The 22,444-nt window shown below is 40.5% G+C and overlaps 1 protein-coding gene and 3 long non-coding RNA genes across 4 annotated transcripts; 1 reads left to right on the plus strand and 3 right to left on the minus strand.

Annotated features, from left to right (window-relative positions):
- Positions 1–6,613: 6,613 nt before the first annotated feature.
- LOC138973934 (uncharacterized) lies at positions 6,614–18,978 on the minus strand. The gene is made up of 2 exons (XR_011458224.1): positions 18,846–18,978; positions 6,614–6,985 (listed from the first exon to the last, which is right to left on the minus strand). It is a non-coding gene; the product is annotated as an uncharacterized lncRNA (long non-coding RNA).
- LOC138973931 (uncharacterized) lies at positions 7,237–15,825 on the plus strand. The gene is made up of 3 exons (XR_011458222.1): positions 7,237–7,677; positions 8,452–8,502; positions 15,158–15,825. It is a non-coding gene; the product is annotated as an uncharacterized lncRNA (long non-coding RNA).
- On the minus strand, positions 10,275–16,505 carry LOC138973932 (uncharacterized). The gene is made up of 3 exons (XR_011458223.1): positions 15,952–16,505; positions 15,218–15,362; positions 10,275–10,451 (listed from the first exon to the last, which is right to left on the minus strand). It is a non-coding gene; the product is annotated as an uncharacterized lncRNA (long non-coding RNA).
- A 207-nt stretch (positions 18,979–19,185) lies between the features above and the next one.
- On the minus strand, positions 19,186–22,212 carry LOC138973933 (uncharacterized). Its single transcript, XM_070346640.1, has 3 exons — positions 21,741–22,212; positions 21,116–21,207; positions 19,186–19,763 (listed from the first exon to the last, which is right to left on the minus strand). Exons 1-3 carry the CDS (start codon positions 21,880–21,882, stop codon positions 19,587–19,589), a joined length of 411 nt encoding a protein of 136 aa, XP_070202741.1. The 5' UTR covers positions 21,883–22,212; the 3' UTR covers positions 19,186–19,586.
- Positions 22,213–22,444: the final 232 nt, after the last annotated feature.

A 22,444-nucleotide genomic window follows, 5' to 3' on the forward strand; every position in this document is an offset into this window, starting at 1 on the left:
TTCATCGGTGGGAGCCCAAATGGGACAACATTTGAGATTATATATAGGTGTTATAATTTATAAATTTAAACAACAAGACGACTGTTGGTGAAAACAAAGCTGGAAAACAAAAGAAATCGGTACTCACCAACACAAAGACATCACACAGAAAAGATCGATTTTTTGCCAATGGCGGCTTCTTCGGGACAACGAATACTCAAGAAAAAAAAGCAAAAGCAAAACTAAAGCAACACAGAACCAAACAATTAATATTTATGTTTTACAATTAATAGTATAACACATACTACAACAACTCAAGTTGATGATGGAACAGTGTATGGACATGGACAGGTGGAAGGAAATTAGAGATACATGGAGGAAAAAATGACACATCAGGAACAGCTTGAGCGAACACAAGTGTACACGTACTTGCTCCAGGGAAAGAGAGTGAGGGTAGTTGAGGATGGTGGGGGGATTGAGATGTATGTTTAAATATGTATAGAAATAAGACTGGTCGGCCCAGAAACCCAGTCAAGACGGCCGACTGCTGGCGACTCACGTACTAGCTCACGCTAGCTCTCTCAGAACCCAGTGGGAAATATATATAATTCATGTTGGAGAGACAGAAACCAGCTATTCCGCATCGATCCGTGTAACGGTGACCTTATTTTACTCGACACACACAGGCAGCGCGCGCGGTAAGCGTAGGCGTGGCAACGGTAAAATGCATTAAGAAAGAGATTTATCAGAAAAAGCTATTTCTTGATTAGTCGAGTGGACTTTGCTTAAAACTTGTATTAAATCTATTTGGACAACTATACATTTTCACAAGCCCAGTGCCTGTGCTATGCATTTCAGGCTCTAAAGAAATAGAAGACCGGGCAATGAATTACAACACACTTCCTTTTCACCGTGTTCACCACGGCACGCACACACGCCATGGAGTTCACGTATAGTTGAATACAACGTTCTTTCTTCTCTGTTTTGCGCTATTCATTTCCTTATCACGATGTGGGAACTTCAATAGGGACATTGTCGTTCTCTGTTCCCATATTGAATTGAAGGCCACTGAAAACGATATTACAGCGACCATTCAATCTTTCGGCCGAAATGATCAACACTAAACACAAATGATCAGACTTCAACCAAACCCGAGTATTAACTGGTCCAAACCAATCGAACAAAAAAGGACTAGTACTATAGTGAAAAGTGTAATGTATTTGCACACATGGATTTCGCTTAAGTATAGTGCGTGTTCAATTCAAAACACGCATTCAGGACACGACAAAGAACACGATTCAAGCACTATTGTGTCTGTGTTTACAATTCCAATTTCAAGTAGACATGTGTAAACTATTGAACTGTAATCATAATTTATAGTGACTTGTAATGTCAATTGCTGACGTGATGCCACTGGGCCTTCTCGATTTTTGTTTCGCAGCGAATATGACGGCAGTTTACAATTCGTTTATATCGAAATAGGAAATACAAGGTCTATGGGTATCATCTAAAATAATTCACATGCAAAGCTTTATGAAAATGTGTCTTCCAGGTGTTGTGTTTGAAAAAAAGAATCGTTACATGTGTGCACATTATATGATTTTAAAGACTATGTCACGCACACGCCCACACAAACACACACACACACACACACACACACACACACACACACACACAATCACATACACACACACCCACACACACACACACTTACACACCATTCGGTAACATTAGGTTGACAGACGACTCCAGCAAAAAAAATATCCGATAAAACATGTACAGTTCCAGCTGTCGTCCCATCTCATAAGTGGGTATCATACGGTCTAAGGGAAGCAACTTCATTAGGTTAAAAGTGTTGAGAGCCCCTTGAATGCGCGATTGACTCCGAGCCTGTTTTGGTAAAAGAAACCACAACAACCCGACATCAGACTGGGTCGTTTCTTTCTCAGTGACCTTATTTGTCTGTGTGTGTTTGTGTATTTGAGTGTGTGTGTGTGTGTGTGTGTGTGTGTGTGTGTGTGTGTGTTTGTGTGTCTGTGTTTGTGCGTGTGTGTGTGTGTGAGTGTGTGTGTGTGTGTGTGCGTGCGTGCGTGTGTGTGTGTGCGTGCGTGTGTGTGTGTGTGTGTGTGTGTGTGTGTGTGTGTGTGTGTGTGTGTGTGTGTGTGTGTGTGTGTGTGATTGTGTGTGTGTTTGAACGTGTGTTTTTTTAAAGCAAACAAAGCACATTAATCATGTTTAAAGAATGCCATGATCGTTTTATGTTTAATATCATTCCAACCTATTGGTAATACGGACATGTCAAGAATACACACACGTTGACTTGTATATGTAACCGAAACAGATACAATGGTTTTTTTCATGGACGCCTTTACATCTTTAGTGACGCACAAACTAAATATAAAACAAGGACAACATCAGACGCACATACACATATGTATAAACACATGTCACGCACATTCAGGGGAAGACAAAGAGTACATAAAGTGAAATAGAGATGGAGGGATGAAAAGAATCCAATTCCAACTGCAAATTAAACATTATTCCAAAAGGATAAGTGTCCTTTATACAAACGCTCAACAAAATGCGCATAATACATCTACATGCTAATGTACTCGCCATCTCTAATATTGTGTGAATTGTGTCTAGTTTTAATCCTATAGAACGCCAACAAAATAAATTCAAAAAGAACATCCGTACCTGATCTTGTAAATGAGGTATTGTGTTGACCAAAAACTGATTACTTTCAAAACTGCTTTTAACTTCAAACTGCACACGTTTTTGTTTAACTAACATGATAACACTAATAACGTGTCCTGAAGGTAAAACAAATAATATCCAACAAGTTTGCTCCTAAGAAAGCCGAAGTGGAAATGTTGTGACCACACTCAAAAAATGCAGATTTTAGGCTGACTTACTCGTATTAGTGTGTGGATGTGGATGTGTGGGTGAATGTGGGGTGTGTGTGTGTGGATGTGTGAGTGTGTGTGGATGTGTGTGTGCACTGGGCGAAAAGTGGCGTTTTGTATCTTACAAAACTACTCAAAATCCCAACAAAACTTCAAGTTTTAATGGGTTTATTACATTTTGGTGTTCACGACAACGCCAGATTTTGATTGGATTTTGTTGAAGTTATCGCAGCGAAATTGCCTGGAATTTCAGCGCGTTTTGCGACGGTCAAAACATCATGTTAAACCATGTTACAGCATGTCTGTAACATGCAAAAATTCCAAGTTTTGATGGCATTAAAGCTTTGGTTTAACGCCAAGTAACATCATGTTATCGTAGACTTAACTTGCAAAACTGCTTGTTTTGGTGGTGTTACAGCTTGCTTGTAATGTGATTAACATCATGTTATCGTAGACTTAACTTGCAAAACTGCTTGTTTTGGTGGTGTTACAGCTTGCTTGTAATGTGATTAACATCATGTTATCGTAGACTTAACTTACAAAACTCTTTGTTATGGTGGTGTTACAGCTTGCTTGTAATGTGATTAACATCATGTTATTGCTGGTATAACATGCAAAACCCCATGTTATGTTGGTGTTAAAGCTTGCTCAAATGCCTATTAACTCCATGTTATGTTGGTGTTAAAGCTTGCTCAAATGCCTATTAACACCATTTTAGTTGGTGTAAGGCTTGATTATTAATGTAAAAAAACACCATGTTATGACGTTCACATAATTGTTTTCCACTGGATGGAATTTTGTGGAAAAGAAAGCATGTTGTTTGGGAATTGTGTGCGGGTTTCATGCTTGGATATTGCACTATGCTGACTTGTCACAGGTCAATTTACATTTAACAATATTAGTTTTCAAATGCATCATCCTTCACACATTATGTAAACATCTTTAACATTAACACTTTGGTTGTAAAATTATTGCACTTTATTCAAACAGGACAAAAACAAAAATGCTGATTCACAATGTACAATAGCAAAGGACTATTTTGAGTGGAGACAGTGTTCATCCACACTATAATTGGATAAGCTAAAATAAATTATTTAAATCGGCGAAGGCCACACGAAATGAAAACACACCATCAGTAAATTACTTCCCTTGTGAGAAAGAGCGTCATACCCATAAGAGCCATGTAAGTTTTAGCCCATGTGAGTGTGTGTTGGGAAGGGGGGGGGGGGGGCAGATGCCCTGTGAAAACATTGGCCATAGATATATGTGAATTACTTCCCTTGGGTATGAACATTTATGAATGATTAAATGGGTGAAAGAAGGCCACACAAAATGAAAATCAGTAAATAACAAAATCATTTCCCTTGTGAGTAAGAACAGTCATACCATGTTCCAACTTTTTGCTAAAAATTCGCCCACAATGTGACCTTCAAAGTTAACAAGAAGAGCAAACGCTCGATCGAGTCACTTTCGCAGTTCTGAATATTATATGAGGCATCAGATGGACAGGAAGAAATTGCTATTCACAACACAATACAGATGTAAATAATTTGATGTAAAGAATAATCCTATAAAGTTTGAATCAAATCCGATGAATAGTTTCAGAGATATGATATTTCAATTTTTTTCCTTCAAGACATACCTGTGACCTTGAAAAAGGTCAAAGGTCACCAAAGCAGACGTCAAAGTGTAGAGGTCACTGGGAGTCACGTTCACATAAAATTTGAGCCCGGTCACTTTTATAGTTTCCGAGAAAAGCCCAACGTTAAGTTGTGTGTTGCCGAACAGAAAAGGCTAGTTATCTCCCTTGTTTTTCTGATAACGTTCGTAAAAGGCTACAGATGTAAATACTTTGATGTAAAGAATAATCCTACAAAGTTTCAATCACATCCGATGAACTTTGTCAAAGACATAAAATGTCTAATTTTTCCTTTGACGCTGACCTGTGACCTTGAAAAAGGTCAAAGGTCAACGAAACCATCGTTAAAGTGTAGAGGTCATTGGAGGTCACGACTAAACAAAATATGAGCCCGATCGCTTTGATAGTTTCCGAGAAAAGTCCAACGTTAAGGTGGTGTCTACGGACGGCCGGCCGGCCGTCCGGCCGGCCGGACAGACTAACACTGACCGATTACATAGAGTCACATTTTCTCAAGTGACTCAAAAAGGGGTAACTGAACTTCATGTTTGGATGTCATGGAAATTTTGAAAGCCCTGGATTCATAAACATCTGAAAACTGCTCAACGTCTTTGCATCACGGCACATTAATAAAAGTAAGAGTTAGTAAGACTGGCCTAACTGCTATGGTGAGGCAGTAATAACTCGTTGATGAAGAATTATTTGAATTCTGAATTTTGAACAAACAAATACAGTGTCCTTCCAAACCCCCTTTTCAGGCCTCCAAGAATAAAAAAAATAAGCTGGTCTTAAAAAGGAGGAAACCTGCTTAATATGTAGGTAAATGTACAACAGGTTGTGAACAGAAAATCCAAAAATGTAAGGTCTGAAAAGCGGGGAAGTTTGAAAAGGGGGGGACCTAAAATGTGACGATCATAACAACCATAATTTATCTAACAAAGTTCATTCTGAAATCTTCTTCAGCGTTTGATTATGGAGAGACTAAATCCTCAGTTCAGATGTGGTCTTAACTCTGTGACAAACGGATTTGCACATAATGTATATTGGAGTTATGTGACGCAGGTGTACAACATTTCATGGGCCACGAACTTTGAGTAGGCACCGCACGGTGAAATAATGTCACTGGTGCAGTGCAGTGCTGTCACGTGTGAGATGTGACCAATCAGAGAAGAGTATTAACTGAGGTCACGGTTGTAGAGACGATAGACAACAGAGCTTGACAGACCACTGAAGGGAGAAGAAGGGTCTCCTGTTTGTAAAGTTTCTCACCGGGCGCTAGAGGTCGGTGGACTCGTGCCGCGGTATTGAATCGGTGGATTCAACTGCTGTGTTTACAGCATCCCGGGCCGAGAGGGGTCGCGGAGTGGGGATACGAGACGGGAGGTTCCACCCTTACGTCCCGAGCCGTGTACTGCGGGAGCGCAGGAGGGAGTCAGCGTGAAGCGCTGGAGAACGGGGACCCCGTCCCATTCCACAACGCGAAGACAGTTTGCGTGGGTTGGGTGGACCAGTACGTGCCACTGAATGGTGTGAGTACGACTGGCAAGAAGTAACCAGCGAGATAGCTGTGCGGAGATACGTTCCCCAAGTAAACAAACACGAGACGTAGAGCGTTCGTGGTTTATTTATCTGTGTGTAACAGAAATGAATATTGACAGAAGTATTGCTTGAGACAATGACTTCGTGTATAGTGAGACAGACAGGGCTCTCACAGAACAAAGCTTGAAGTGTTCTACGTGTGTGCACGTGAATTATAGACTGCATGAGGAAGTTAACATGTGTGTATTTCTGTGCAGCTAGTTTTCTGTATGTTAACAGAAATAGAACTTCCTTGTTGAGTGAGAGTGATTTGTAGAATGAATGGGAAATAATATGTTTATGTTGTATTGATTGTTTCAATAGAGGTACATGGGCAAAGGGCTGTAACCGTGTTCTTGTCTTTGTGCCTGGTTGGAGTGTTGTGTGTGTATGTGTGAAGGATAGATAGTAAACAGAGAGAAGCACGCACAATTTCTGATAGGAGTAAACATACAGACATACACACGTAAATACCAGCCGTAACAAACTCCTTGTCTCCCAGGTACACACAGTCACTATGTACATTGCATCTGTTATCATTCGGCACATATCCGCATCCTGCTTAGACTGTTAGCTTCAGTCGCTTCCTGTAACGTTGATCTAACGCCAGGATTCTAGCCTGTTGATACAGTTTCTACAATTCTGAGTGACCTGCTGCAGCACAGCTGGTCTCGGCTTAAAAAATCTTGGTCAACATAGATGGGGTACAAAGTGTTAAAATAAAGCGTCCTTCCAAAGTTGATGACAGGTCCCCAGAGTATTCACAAAATTATATGGTACTGGAACTGGAAGCCTTGCACGGCGACGAAAAAGATGTCCACGCCTACATGAAGCATCCTTCACGGCTTCAGCGGAAACAGTTGGCTGGGGATGAGGACAGCACCTATGTAAAAAATATAGACAAGAACAAAAATATATGTCAATGGGAAAACAAAGAAACAAGTAGAGAAGGACCTCCCCACCTTTACACAGTGAAAATGAAAAACACATGTGAATGTACTTATGTTTTAAATCTCCCCCCCCCCCCCCCCCCCCAATTAAAGGTGATCGTCTACATTTTGACTTTTTTCCAATAATCTTATGGTTAGATTTCGCTAAAAAGTTATTTCAGATGATGAATGAACCATGGGGCAAAAAGTTACAGAAAAAAATATATATGTAAAAAAAGTTTCTATTTTTTGGGAGCGTGACTCACGCTTCCAATGTTTACTTTTCTGTTTTCTGAGACCATGTGCTCTGCCTAAAAATATCGACCAATCAAATTATTCGCGGCGCATGCGCAAAGAGTCATTTATGGTCCAAAGATGTCTGCCATCTTGCGCCAGTTACGTAAAAAGCAAAATTGTGATCGATCAGGGCGGCATAGGTCTGAATGTGTACATTTGGGGGACCAGAAACAACCCTGAGATGCAGCGAAGTTGGAATTAGGCGCCAAATTCAACCGGCAAGTGGCAAAAACACTATGATGCTCATTGAAAGTTACGTCGGGGGTGTGCTCAAAGTACTTTTGGCAAAATCGCAAGCAGGACAAAGCCCTGGGAGTTTTTCCTGTGGAAGAGCATGCTGAAACGGAATGTAAGTATAATTGTTGACATTACACCCAACCTTTACTTTGATCTTCCATTAACTTTACTTGTATATTTGAATTCAAACCTCAGTAGTTATTACGTTTCACAGTTCTGAAACAAAGCTTGTACGTACATGATTACCATTTCACTGTAGGCTGAAAGGGCGCGTCCGAACATTTCATACTCAAACTCAAAGGCGGTTTGAAATCTTAAACCGGGCTTACTTTTAGATTTGGTTTTTACATTATGTATTCCTCCACACTTTTTCCTTTTCTCAGCAAGTGTCGTGTCGTGGTGTGTGTCGTGGGAAAGGGAGGGGGGAGTTGCATTTTCAGTGGCCGATTCTACTTCGGACAGATCATAGATCTATACAGACGGTATCGCTAACTCGTCATCTATGGACAGATCAAGCTCATCCAGATGAATAGAACGAAAATGTCACATTTTTTTTAGAATCTTATAGATCTGTTCTTAGTTTTTACGGTATGGCTTCAGCTACATTCAATCTGCGTGTGCCTTACATGAACGACTGTTGAAAAAATAAAATTCTCTTCAGAGATTCATGATACTATTCAGTTTTAACCACCACGTTTTTACATTGTGTGATTAAATGATAAGGCGACGTGCATCTTCACGCAGTCGCGCGCGCACGCGCGCGTGTGTGTGTGTGTGTGTGTGTAGGGGGGGGGGGGGGTGGGGGGTGGGGTGGGTATATGTCTGTCTGCGCCCTCTGACTTCAACATAAATTGTGTGTATTCAACAGTAACGTTGCACATTGCAGATCTGTGCGCCAGGAATGTGGACAAGGAAGCCGCAGTTTGAGCAAGCAACGGTAAGCTATTTTATTCGAAAGCTGTTTTATTCGATTACAGCGAGTCCGTTTGTAAGCAAGCTTTTATGATGTTCCTGTACACAGCCTTCATCGATGCTACAGGGATACTGTTTCACATGAAGTTTTTAACATTGAAACTGTGTGTGTGTGTGTGTGTGTGTGTGTGTGTGTGTGTGTGTGTGTGTGTGTGTGTGTGTGTGTGTGTATACGTGTACGTGTGTGTGGGTGGGAGAGAGAGAGAGAAAGACAGAGAGAGAGAGAGAGAGAGAGAGAAAGAAAGAAAGAGAGACTGTGTGTGTGTGTGTGTGTGTGTGTGTGTGTGTGTGTGTGTGTGTGTGTGTGTGTGTGTGTGTGTGTGTGTGTGTGTGTTCGCTCTGAAAAAACGAGAACACGCAAAAATAAACAGTATTTGGTCAAGGTATCAGAAATATTTAGTATAATAGCTAATAGTGAAGGGTAACATTTTTTTTCTCATAGCCTTTATTCATCAAGCTGACAGTGACAACATAATAAGGGAACACAGACAAATTAAATAACATATCCACAATTACTATAACAACAAATGCAAGCGGACCAATAGTTGCAACAAACTTCAGGCTAAATAACATGAAAAAGAAAGGACCAGGGGAAAAAGAGAGATCACACGTATCTAAGAAAACAGCGGTAACCATTTGTATGTCCGAATGTATCATTAAAACCACGATATCCACATCTTGCCTGTTCATGCGATCATGAGTAGCAAGTGGTGTAAAAATTGAGAGACACAGAAAGGCACAGTCGTTCCCATGAAAACTTTTGGCTCACCATCTCAGATTTAGACAAGATTGTACATGAATAAAGACTTAGATTCGACAACCTGGCTGCTTCATGTGCAAAGTGATAATTTATTTTGATGTGTTATCATCACAGATTCCTGCTTGAGTTCGTTCACAAATCAGTCAATAAAAAACAATCACAAACTGCACCCAGGCTGATTAGTTGATGTGTTTAGCGATGGTCTTTTCAGGCCTGGTCTGTTCTGAGACTGTAAATCGAATAGTTTACTCGGGAAGGACTGAACCTTTCACATCAATATTCAACAAAAACCAACAAAACGTCTGAATAACACATACGAGAAGGGGGGGGGGGGGGGGGGGATTAATTTTTGTGCTTTTGTTATCAGGGGAGGGAACCATCTAATCCGAGCAAAATTACCTCCCTTGATTTGTCTTACGTGATACATGTGCAAAGTGAATAAAAAGTGCATCAGTCACAAACAAATACAACTATTTAGCAGGATCAATTAGTACACTTGATGCATATATGAATGTTGATCTATTCAGAATAATAAATAATGTCCCGGGTGATACTCCCTGCTAAATTATTAGCAGATTATCATCGATATTTGTGTTCCCTATGCACATCGTTTGTTTTTCGGTTGTTGTTTTGGTTCATGTAACGTTTCAGGCGTATTCTCAAGACATTTAGAGAACTGTTATGGAAGCCTGAAGATTAAAGACAAAAATGTATTTACCGTAAAATGCAAAAAAAAGAAAACGGGTTTTCCAATAGCTCCTGCCATTCTGATTGTGGACTTTAGCATGCATAGCCGTGTCAGAAGACAACAAATATACATGCAGCCCGATTACTTGAAATGTGGCATCGGTATCAAGTGTGTGTGTGTGTGTGTGTGTGTGTGTGTGTGTGTGTGTGTGTGTGTGTGTTTTGATGCAGCTGCAGAAGTAAAGAAGCTAATGTCTTACAATATTTTCAGAAATGATCGCTCTGTTTTACTACAGAACTGAAGGAGCAATGGTTGAGAGTGAGGGGGTAGGTATGCAATATACAAGTGGGTAGATTTGTGAACCATCTGTGTGCCCGCTAGGTGGAAGGCGTCCATGGCATCCATGTAAGAATACATCGCTGCTCTGCCGATTCAGGATGAAGTCATAAGTGTCCAAGCCATTGTCCTGCAAGAAAAAACACGTCATTTTTAGTCCATATATGCATTTCCGTGACTAAGCTTTGGTTTAATCATCGGCCTGATAATGATGACCTAGAAGCAATAGATTTGTTATCAAAAACAATTGAAAAAAAAGTAAATTAATTCTTTCCTTCTTGTATAATTTATCAATGTGTTTATTCTTTTCTTCTCTTGGGTGGGAAGGGGGGATGGTGGTGGTGGAGGTGGGAAGGGGGGGGGGTGGTGGAGGTTGGGAGGGGGGTGGGGGTGGGGGTGGAGGGGGGGTGTGTGTGTTGTAATTAGTTGTTTTCAAACACTTCGGACAGATACTGATGCGCCGGAGACATAGCAGAATTTTTCGGGGATGCATAATCTTGCGATCAGATGTGCAAGATGGTGATTGTTCTACACTACTCGTCATAAAAAAAACTACAGATGCGTTTGAGGGCAGATCTTTATGATGAGGCCGTTTATCGTAAAACCAATTATATGACTGGAAAGGCCTTTTATGCCCCTAACTTATTCAGAAAACAGATTGAGTTTACACGACGTAGTGTCGATACAGTGAAGCCTACAACACAAACACACCCCAAAATCAAATTCGCAAAATCAAGGTTCCCGCGTTAAAATTGACAACGAATCAGAACTGCTAAAACAAAACATGTTTAGCATGTTCTTAGACAAAACAATCAAATTTGCATCCAAATCAGTAAGTTTTGTTCACATATCTTGTCTAACATGGACGCTATGGCATGCTGAGCGGTGTAGGTGTCAATCCTCTCAGCAAGCATGAAAGGCAGTTTTTAAAGCCGCATTAGCGGGTAATGAGACAAAGAAATGGTACAAATCACGGTGAACCTTTTTACAAATCACGTTTTTGCGCCCGATATTTTCTTGTCAACTCCAAAGTCAAGGGACGAATACGAAATCCCTTGACTTTTGGGGTAGCGCGAATCTGTTACTGTTAATTTTAAGATTTTTATTTTTTATTTTTATTTTCATTACTCGGAGGTCCCATCGTTGGGAAATTCCGGTCGCTTCCTCCCAGTGGAAAGCTAGCAGTGACAGAGTCGCACTACCCCAAAGTCAAGGGATCTAAGTATTAGTCCCCTTTCGCCGTTATCCCAATTCGCCCCCATCCCATTTTGGCGACATTTCTTAGGCCAAGTGTCATTTTACCACCATACCATGTACCATTAGCTCCACATACCATTTTGGCGCAATCCCGTTTCGCCGTTAGCCCATTTCGCCCCCATCCCATTTTCGCGACATTTTACAGGCCAAGTGTCATTTTACCACCATATCATGTACCATTAGCTCCACATCCCCTTTTGGCGCAATCCCGTTTCGCCGTTATCCCATTTTGCCCCCATCCCATTTTTGCGACATTTCACAGGCCAAGTGTCATTTTACCACCGTGTCATACAACTAGCGCCACATTCCATTTTGTCGCCATGCGGTCATCCCATTTCGCCGCCATCCCTATTTCGTGACATTTTGGATTGTGGCAAAAATGAGATTTGGCGTAAACGGAATGTCTTCCTTTTTTTATAAGGGGCTTATTGTCCGTCAGGTCTTAATTGCCTATATTGGACATGAATTGGTTTATACGATTCGAGTTTTTACGCCCTCACGGCTTTTGATGTATGCGTGTTTAGGTGGTATCAGCCATCTGCACTTATGGTAGAATGACCAAGATCTTTTACGTGCCATTGTGGTGACACGGGGGTGGGAGATGGATACCGTCTCTGGGTCTGCACATAAAGTTGACCCGTGTCCGTCCCGGCCCGGATTCGAACCAGCGACCTTTCGATCACAAGTCTAGTGCTCTACCACCTGAGCTACCCGGGCCCCATGTCTTCCTAGTTGAATAACGCAGTATAGTAGTATAGTGAGGCTTGGCAAGAAGAATAAATAAACAAGAAGGGCAAAGCCCATACGACTCACATGCTTTACACATTTTTCCTACCAAAATACATGTGACCTTGACCCAAGGTCAAGGTCATCCAAGGTCATGCAACACAAAGCTGTTAATTCAAGACATAGGAAGTACAATGGTGCTTATTGGCTCTTTCTACCATGAGATATGGTCACTTTTAGTGGTTCACTACCTTATTTTGGTCACATTTCATAAGGGTCAAAGTGACCTTGACCTTGATCATATGGGACCAAATGTGTCTCATGATGAAAGCATAACATGTGCCCCACATAATTTTTAAGTTTGAAACAGTTATCTTCCATAGTTCAGGGTCAAGGTCACTTCAAAATATGTATACAATCCAACTTTGAAGAGCTCCTGTGACCTTGACCTTGAAGCAAGGTAAACCAAACTGGTATCAAAAGATGGGGCTTACTTTGCCCTATATATCATATGTAGGTGAGGTATTCAATCTAAAAAACTTCAGAGAAAATGGGAAAAATATGAAAAATAGCTGTTTTTTAGGCAACATTTATGGCCCCTGCGACCTTGACCTTGAAGCAAGGTCAAGATGCTATGTATGTTTTTTGGGGCCTTGTCATCATACACCATCTTGCCAAATTTGGTACTGATAGACTGAATAGTGTCCAAGAAATATCCAACGTTAAAGTTTTCCGGACGGACGGACGTCCGGACGGACGGACGGACGGACGGACGACTCGGGTGAGTACATAGACTCACTTTTGCTTCGCATGTGAGTCAAAAATGGGATGGCGGCCAAATGGGATGGTGTCAAAATGGGATATTGTCGCGCTATTGTTATGACACGGTAGTAAAATGACGCTTGGCTTGTGAAATGTCGCGACAATGGGATGGGGGCGAAATGGAATGCGGTGAAACGGCATGGCGGCCAAATGGGATATAGTGTCAAAATGGGATGTCTTGCTATTGTTATGACATGTTTGTAAAACGACGCTTGGCTTGTGAAATGTCGCAAAAATGGGATGGGGCAAAAAATGGGATGGGGCAAAAAATGGGACGGTGGCAAAATGGGATTGCACCAACATGGGATGTGGAACTAAAACCACCCCCACCACTCAGCGTAGACGCTCTAAACAAGAAAAATTAATAAAAATAAAAGGCATGCATTACTTTGTGGAATGCGATATTTTTACATTTTTACAAATCGCGGTTTTAGGTTCGACATGATTTGTAAAATGTTTTTACATTTTTTACAAACCACGGGTTAACAGTAACTCGCTAACGCGTTGCCTTCAAACTTTCGGAGAGTTGTGCTAACACATGTTGTAAAGTACTTTCGGAATTTCAAGTAATTTGAGACATTAGGTCTGCTGTTATTTGTCATGTCAGAAACAGTTCTTAAATTGACGATAGGTTTTTGCTGAATCATTGAACAAATTTTATTTGTTGATATCTTCAAGAACAATGACAGATGCGCCACATACTCAAATTTCATGTACATATTTTATCCGACATGGGTGGTATGAGGATTTCAACGCGAAAGTCGTTTTTTTAAGAAGTTGACTCATTCAGAGCGCTGAGCGCAAATGTTGGCCTACGAATAGCAAAGCTCACTGCCAACACGCTTAACTGATCAATGGCTCTTGAAAAAGCATTTTCCAAAAATGTGTGTGTGCGTTTAAACAAGTGCACTTTGAACAGCCATTGGTGAAACTGTATTAAATTTAAGGGTAAATTGAAGCTTTCATTTTTCTAAATGCATGCTAATTCTAAAAAAAATTCTGTTCAATCTTTATTTTTAAAACTCTTTCTGGGATGTCGCATAACAGCAGAACTAATACCTCACATGACTTGAGATTTCGTGTGTACTTTACGACATGTGTTAACACAAATCACCGAAAGTTTGAAGGCAATGCGTTTGCGAGTTACTCAAATGTACCATTCTTTGTCTTATTACCCGCTAAAATGGCTTCAAAACTGCCTTTTATGCCTGCTGAGAGTATTGACACCTAGCCTACACCGCTCAGCATGCCATAGCGTCCATGTTAGACAAGATATGTGAACAACACATGCTGATTTGGATGCCGATTTGATTGTGTGAGCAAGAGTGACCCTGTTTTTTAAATTTTTTTATTATCTCAAATTGAAGAACAACTCATTTTTTGCCCACACACATTGATTTGTTTCAGCTGTTGTGCCTAGCAGTGTTGTTTTGCCAATTTGAAGAAAACTGGGTGACAGGGTGACCCCCCAAAAATGCAACCCTCAAAAATGCTAATAACTTCTACATCTGTTGACCGAATCACTTTATATTTGGGTGACATAAACTTCAGCTACTGTGACACTTTCACAAAGGGGCAATTTTGTAGATCAAATGGTCAGACTTTTGTGCTATTTAAAAAAAAGTTGCCAAGATGTGGAAGGGTCATGCATAGGCTTAAGTTTATGTCCCCAAGATATAAAGTGATTTGGTCAACAGATGTAGAAGTTATTAACATTTTTGAGGGTTGCATTTTTTTAAGGTCAAACTGTATTTGCCAAAAAATCAGCCTGACTGGGCCATTTCTACTTAATTTCCAGGATGTTGTTATAACATTTAAAGATTAATAACTGAAACAGGACACATTTCTAAAGATTTCATATAACGATTATCCGCCCTATCCTGACACGCCCATCACTTTTCAGGTTGTTTTTTCATCATAATTGTAATGCATAATTACGGCACATCATAGTCGAGTCATGCACAACTTATGGCGATTAACAGCAATGTGCAAACTGTTTCAGATTTTTAAGTACTATTTTTGTAATTACAGGTCTTTGACGGGTGGTTATCAACCTCCCTTCACCTATCTTGGTAGTGGTGACAAACACACCTGGAAGGACATGTGGCTGCACTTGAAGTGGGCTCCTCTGGGAAGGATCCTCTGCAGGCCATGCCCAAAACCGGGGATGGGAGCGAGCCGCTCAGCAATGGACAGGACCAGCTAGCTCCCCCGCAGTCATCTCGTTAATCATGTTCTGACCAACACAGTTATAAGTCCTATTGTCATGAAATAATGTGATGCATTCAAATTTGTATCCATTTTATCTGTTTTAGTAGATGTAGTATTATGAAACCAGCGGCATATAGATATAATTATTAGCCATGCGCACTTGACCGGCATTCATGAAACTTTGTGGAATTATCATCCCATATCTCAGGCCAATGTACACCACATTTGAAGTAAGTTGCATAAGTAATTCATGAGTTATCAGCATTTTAATGGGTGGCATGTTTTTTGTTGTTGTTTTTTTTTTTTTTTTTTTTTGGGGGGGGGTACTTTGTACATGTTTGTGTGTGTGTGCTTTATGCATTCAGATGTATACATATGTAAGAGTGTATGCATTAAATAAGTTGGTATATAATTAAAATTCTGTTGTTAATAAATTGTGTCTCGACTGATTGATGGGATTGTCGATTTTGTAAGTATCCTTTTATGCACACACACGCATTTACAATATAGGGCCTACAGCCCATACTTGAATAACTGAGATTAACATAAGCACTCAAGCAATAACAGAGAGAAGAAATCTTCAAACCATTACATTTGTAACTACACAAACTCACTGTAAGACTAAGAGACTGGATCTTTCTTCCCGATAACTCTTCGGCGGCAGCTTCTTGAGTTGCTGTCCGCATGCGGACTCTGTGTCCTTGATTCCCGATTGCGCTGACAAACAATGTAACACTGCCGCACCTGCTGGCCCTGCCCTGCCTCTTCTGACCGGTGGAGACGATGTTTAGCTCAGAGTTGAGACATGAGATAAGCGTACTTTGTTCGACCTGAGTATCGAAATGGACAGCTTTTGCAGAAAAAAAAGAAACAACAAAACAAAACTGTTAAAAGACATGGACAAACGGTTATACTTGACGGACATGAATCATAACTGAATAAAATACGTGGCTTATACCTACCATGCAATACAGTACAGTGTTAGTTTATTTATGCCATAAGGGGCAAATGTATAATGAGTTACACGTTTGGCATTTTTAAGAACTATAATGTATGCATACATGAATCGTCTAAAACATGATCAGGTATAAGAAAACATGATCAGGTATAAGAAAACAAACACGTACAGATACTCCGATTCACTCAATCACTCGTACTACCACGTGAATGTCACACACACACACACACACACACTGACACACGCACGCACGCATCTACGTATGCACACACACACGCACAAACACACACATCTACAGACATACGCACGCACATTTTACACATACACACAAACACGCACATTTTACACACATACGGCACACACATATAGACCTAAGAAATACAAAAATAAAAACCAGCTGCATTCTAAGATTCGACCGGAGAATCTAGAACAGTCTGATTCAACTGATTCAGTTAGATCTGTAGTTGTTAGTCAGTCTTGCAGGAAAATCAATGGCGATTCTGACATCGATGTTGCGGGTAGTAGTCTACCGGCGTAAACTCATTATAAATGAAAGCACACAAATCACGGACTCTTGTTGGAAAATACCATTTTTTTTTAATTCCGATCCTTATTTTGTAGTCGAAATGTTTTGTGTGTGCAGAAATACAAATTTAGATCGATTGCAAGCGTTTTAGATTTCATTGTCAGTGTACGTGTGTCACTGTGTCGGAACTGTGCCTCTCGAAACATTCAGTTAGCGTTAGACCTATGCTTTTGCTTTATTTTAATGATGACTCCTTAATTCCTGAACCGAATCATTAAGCAGAGCCTCTTTGTAAACCGCCATAAAACAAAGTACCGTGATGTGCAATGCTGAAAGCGTAAATCTGACTTTTGAGAGGTTCCCTGAAATGCGTCAACTCGGCTAAGATTTAAAATCTACGAATGACGAACACAGTACGTGAACAGAGCAAACACATTGCTTGAAACTGTTTTGTTGCATAATGAAGCCTTGTTTGCAGCCACTTAAAAGTCGTATACGACAAGAATGTTTGCATAATTGATAAAAAGAACTTACCAGAGAACTTTCGTCAAGCCAGCGGCTGCTCACCGCTAGGAATTCTGGGTGGTTGAGCACTTTGAAAACTTCCGGTTTACATTATGTTCCAAATAAGGATATCCTACTATGATTATGTTCCAAATAAGGATATCCTACTACGATGGAATACATCAATGAATTTTCAAACGGCTGCACTTGCTCCGTCCTTTCTGATCGGAGGGGGGTGTTTTTTTGAAAGTGTTTGTGAATGGATTAAACATTTTAGCGGTCAAATCTCAATTTCTGTCAGAAAATGTAGACGAGGACCTTTAAGACCAATTATCAAAGATATTTTTCAGTCCTCAAAGGAGAATTTCACTGTTCTCACGGAACCCTGAAGAAAACTTAGATGTGCTAATATATTATATAACTGCAAATATCCCTCAAATTCAATATTGCAAGCCACTATACATTCCTCATAAAGGCACTTTATGCTCACGTGTGAAAACTAACATAAGTTTACAAGTGTGTATCTACTTTATAATAATAATAATAATAACGGGCATTTATTAAGCGCCTTATCAGAAGTTCAAAGCGCGTGACAATACGTGTATAACAAATTCATACAATCACTGTCAGATTCAAACAACACATCATGCACATCTCACATCCACAGACTCTATGCTAAGGCCCCAAAAAAAGAAGTCTGTTTACGGTATCCCGACCGACCCTATTTTTTTGCGCGACCCTAGACTTTTTTTTGGCATTTGGGAAAAAAAGAAAAAAAATCAAAATTTTAAAACAAAGTTTGTTTTTTGGCAAAATAATTTGATAATGTTTTTTGGAGAAAAAAAAATCCCGACCTACCGACCCTATTTTTTGGGCCGATGTTACCGTAAACAGACTATTTTTTTGTTTGGCCTAAGGAACTATCCGTAAAGTTGTTGGAACAAGTGAGTTTTCAAATTGGACTTAAAAGATGAAATGTATGGAGAGTGACGTAATAGAAAGGGGAGTGAATTCCATAACTGAGGGCCATGATATGAAAACGTGCGGAAGCCATGAGCCTTGCGCTTAAAGCAACCTTGACGGAGAAGTCGAGCATCAGCAGAAGAACGAAGGGTGTGAGAGGGAGTGTAGAGGGAGACCAGTTCCGAAAGATAGGCAGGTGCCGATTCAGAGTTGATCTTGTAGCAGAAGCAGGCAGCTTTATACCTAATACGTTGAGACACAGGAAGCCAGTGAAGTTCTTTGATGAGAGGAGTGCTGCAGAGTGTTGTACTTTTTGCAAGGGTTGGAGAGTGGAGTCAGGGCAGCCTATGAGAAGGGATTTGCTGTAATCTAATCTACACAGAATGCAGGATGTAACGAGAGTTTTAGTCGCATCAACAGTCAGAAATGTTCTTGTGGAACCTATTCTTCTAGTTCTAATGTAGTACATGTTTGTAGTGAACTCACCAGCAGGAGTATTGCATACATAATTACGCATTACTGAATTAAAGTAACTATTTTCAAAGCTTCTCGCTTACCTTGGAATAGTGTCAAGCAGCTTATGTTGTGTCTAGATCAGCCATCAGATCTTCACACTCAGCCTGCACTTGCTGAAAACTGGACATGCCTGTATCTCAATCAAGCTGTTGTTGCGAAGACAACGGAACCATGCTCAAGTCAGGTCCAACTGAAATAAAAGCATATTGTTAGCTGATAAATGATTTGATCAAGCAAAACCATGCGGTATTTTTTTAATAAAATATTTTGTATACCCCGCTAATGCAAAAATAATGTACTTATTTACTATTAGCATTAATTTTAGCTGGTCATTCAAACCAGAGCTTGTTCTAGAACTCCACAAGAACAACCATGGCAGTTGGCAATGGCACTGGCAGAATACAGATCAAAACAATATTAGTATTAGCCTCACCAAGGGTTGACTTCCCATCAAAATGAATGACGGACTGAATCAAACTTCAGAGACATTACAATTTTTCACAACGATTTTTTCAGCAAACAGCCATGTTTACCTGTACAAATGTATCAGTGATATCACTATGAGTATGACAGTATGACAGTGTGGTAAGCTTACCGACGTTTCGTTCAGTGTCGTCTTTCTATGTAAGTAGTGGTCCAGTGAACGATACTTTCCGCCTGTGGTTCGAGACAGAGATTAAGTTGAAACTTAATTTGAGAAGCCAAACACTGACGAATACTTCCGTATTTTGAGCAAAACCCACGCACGTCGACCACAAGTTGATGTCTGCTGGAGTACGTAATCATAACGTAGAGTACAACAGTTTCACTTGGCTGGCTTCGGTTATTCCCACCTGTATCTGTTCCTTGCTGTTCTCCAAGAGACACCATGGTGCAGCAAGCTGAAGGGTGTCCTGTCGTATTTCCTCGAAGTTGTAGAAGGCAACCAGGTCAGGAGCAGGAGGTGGGGAGCGACTGACCTGCAGCAGAATTCAAATCAATTAGTCAAGTCACTATCACTATGACATATCTTTATTGTTATCGCCACACGACGGGCGCTGTGGCGGGGTGGTAAGACGTCGGCCTCGTAATCGGAAGGTCGAGGGTTCGAATCCCGGCCGCGGCCGCCTGGTGGGTTAAGAGTGGAGATTTTTCCGATCTCCCAGGTCAACTTGTGTGCAGACCTGCTAGGGACTTATCCCCTTTCGTGTGTACACGCAACCACAAGACCAAGTGCGCACGGAAAAGATCCTGTAATCCATGTCAGAGTTCGGTGGGTTATGGAAACACGAAAATACCCAGCATGCTTCCTCCGAAAGCGGCGTGTGGCTGCCTAAATGGCGGGGTAAAAACGGTCATACACGTAAAAACACGAGTGTACATGAGAGTTTCAGCCCACGAACGCAGAAGAAGAAGTTATCGCCACACCAACCCTAAATTTTTCCATAGACCATTTATCCTGGACCGCCAACTAGCTCTCTCTCCGCTCTTTCTCTCTATTACGAGGTAGCGGCCTCTCGCATTTATTTTAGGAACCTACGCTTACAAGCCTTTCAGAAATCAGGGGGACGTGATATCCGGTGTCGATTGTAAACATGGACGAAGTTGCCGAGGTAAGTTCTGAAAATGCTAAAATAAACTCAGCAAAAGTGCATATGGAACATGTTTTTCGATGAGTTTTGTTAAGTTTAGTTTGAAGTTTTGGAAAATCCAGTTCATTGTCACCTCCCATTGTCACACATAACTGGAGCCAGCATTCTTTTCACTGTCTTCGAATCGCTGGCCTTTCAAACCGGACGCGACGCGCCCCTGAAATTAGAGAGTCGTAACCTCGAAGGGTCACGTGACGAGTTAGCGGTCCAGGCTATTTGGTCTATGATTTTTCCTACCATACTGTATTTGTTATCCGAGAGAGAAAAAATCCATGTTGCAGGCTCAACTGGAAAAATTCCCTTCTCCATCATCTAGTGGACAGAGCTCACATGATTTCAAACAAATCTTTTTTTAAAGTCACATTCTTTGTGCGACAGTGTTACTGTTAGTTTACTGTAACTGTAATTTATAAATAGCAAATTAAAAAATATCACTTATCAGATAATCAGCTAAATGCCTGGCAGATGACCCTCATTCAAAGTGAGTCGTGGCTAAACCATGAAACTAGAAAAACAGGTTATACCACAATATAAATCTCACACTGACAGCGGACAAAAACTGAGAAAACACCCAGTATACATGTACCGGTACTCACAAAAGAGTTACAAGTAGCATATTATCACTATCAGTATCACTAATAGCTTACTATACTGGGCGAATAACAGCAATTTTTACTCACTGGGGGTTTCCTGGCTGGAGTCTTTGGTGTTTCTACTGACTTCTGTAGCACATAGTTGGTTGGCAAACTTCCTGGAATGAGTGCTCGCTTGCCTGTAGGCCCAGCAAAAAAACATGCAAAGAAAATGTTCAAAATGCTGAGTCGAAATTATAAGTTAAATTAACTAAACAGACCTATACATTTAGATCTATTGAAATAGAAACAAGAATTAGTAAAACACACTACTGCAAATCTGTCAAGAATGAACAAGACTGACTCAGTGACCGAGTAAAACAACAAAAGAAATCTAAGTTCTAACCCAGAAGTTTACTAGAATATATTCAAAAACACATTATCACAAGAACAAAGAGTGGTTTTTTCCCCCATTACCTAATAATTATAGCTCAGAATTACGCCTTTGTCAATGTACGATTCAGAATACGATTGTGTTATTTTTTGTCTGCGAGCTGTAAAAGTACTACATGTAGTTAGGCCTACTACTAGTACTAAGCCCCATACTGATTGATTGATTGATTGATTGATACTACTATTAGAACTTCGTCACTTGAAGCATTACAAGCAAAACAACACAGCACAGACAATCAGATGAAAGCTTATTTTCGCTATATTACTAGTTTTTACGTACCGTATTTGAAGCATGTTTCTTTGAAATGTCGGGAACATCCTCGCATTCTTCGGCCGTTCGGGTTGAAAAGCTTGTCAGCACGGTTGATTTTGTGGAATAGCAGCTCTCCATTCGGCATCCGCTTTTCCGTTTGGTATACCATGGAAAGTTATAAGCGTTGAAGATCTTAGTGAGCTCACGCTGCATCCAGGCATACAACAATTTGCACCGGGCATCTTGAAATCATGGTTCACTTCTCTGGCATCATCGAAAAATGGCGAAACGGAAGTGACTTTTTTCGGAATGCAGCTTTCTTCCGGTTGTCAGCACTTACCGCGAGCGCAGCGAGTTGGCGATTGATCCAGTCAATACACAACTATGCGCCGGCATAGACCACTGATCTAACAAGAAAAATGTTCATTCAAAATGAACAGCGTCGATGCAATGTCCACCAAAGATTTATTTTGGGAAGTGGTTAAGGTTAGGGTCAAAAGTTAATGAATTGCATGTTGTGCTGGATATATAAATTGTTTGTTTCAGTCAATGCTTGATATGAATTGATCAAACAGCCACAAGAAAAAAAACCTTTTTAATTAACAAATAGAGCTTGTTTGAAAAAGGTAGAAAGGAAGAGTTGATATTGCAATATCTGTACGTGGGAATGTGGTGAAAAAGAGTGCTAACTTGAAAGTAGTAAGTCAGTCTCAGATCCATTTCAAATATTT

This window comes from Littorina saxatilis, linkage group LG8 (genome assembly GCF_037325665.1).
Source record: "Littorina saxatilis isolate snail1 linkage group LG8, US_GU_Lsax_2.0, whole genome shotgun sequence".
In the NCBI taxonomy this organism is placed as follows: Eukaryota; Metazoa; Mollusca; class Gastropoda; order Littorinimorpha; family Littorinidae; genus Littorina; species Littorina saxatilis.

What these genes read in the sequence shown, in the direction of transcription:
- LOC138973933 (XM_070346640.1), bottom strand. Translation starts at nt 21,882, where the DNA reads ATGGTATACCAAACGGAAAAGCGGATGCCGAATGGAGAGCTGCTATTC. An exon ending in AGAAACATGCTTCAAATACG is followed by an intron (nt 21,208 to 21,740) that starts GTACGTAAAAAC and finishes CTGGGCCTACAG; the next exon opens with GCAAGCGAGCACTCATTCCA. An exon ending in CTCCAGCCAGGAAACCCCCA is followed by an intron (nt 19,764 to 21,115) that starts GTGAGTAAAAAT and finishes ATTCTGCTGCAG; the next exon opens with GTCAGTCGCTCCCCACCTCC.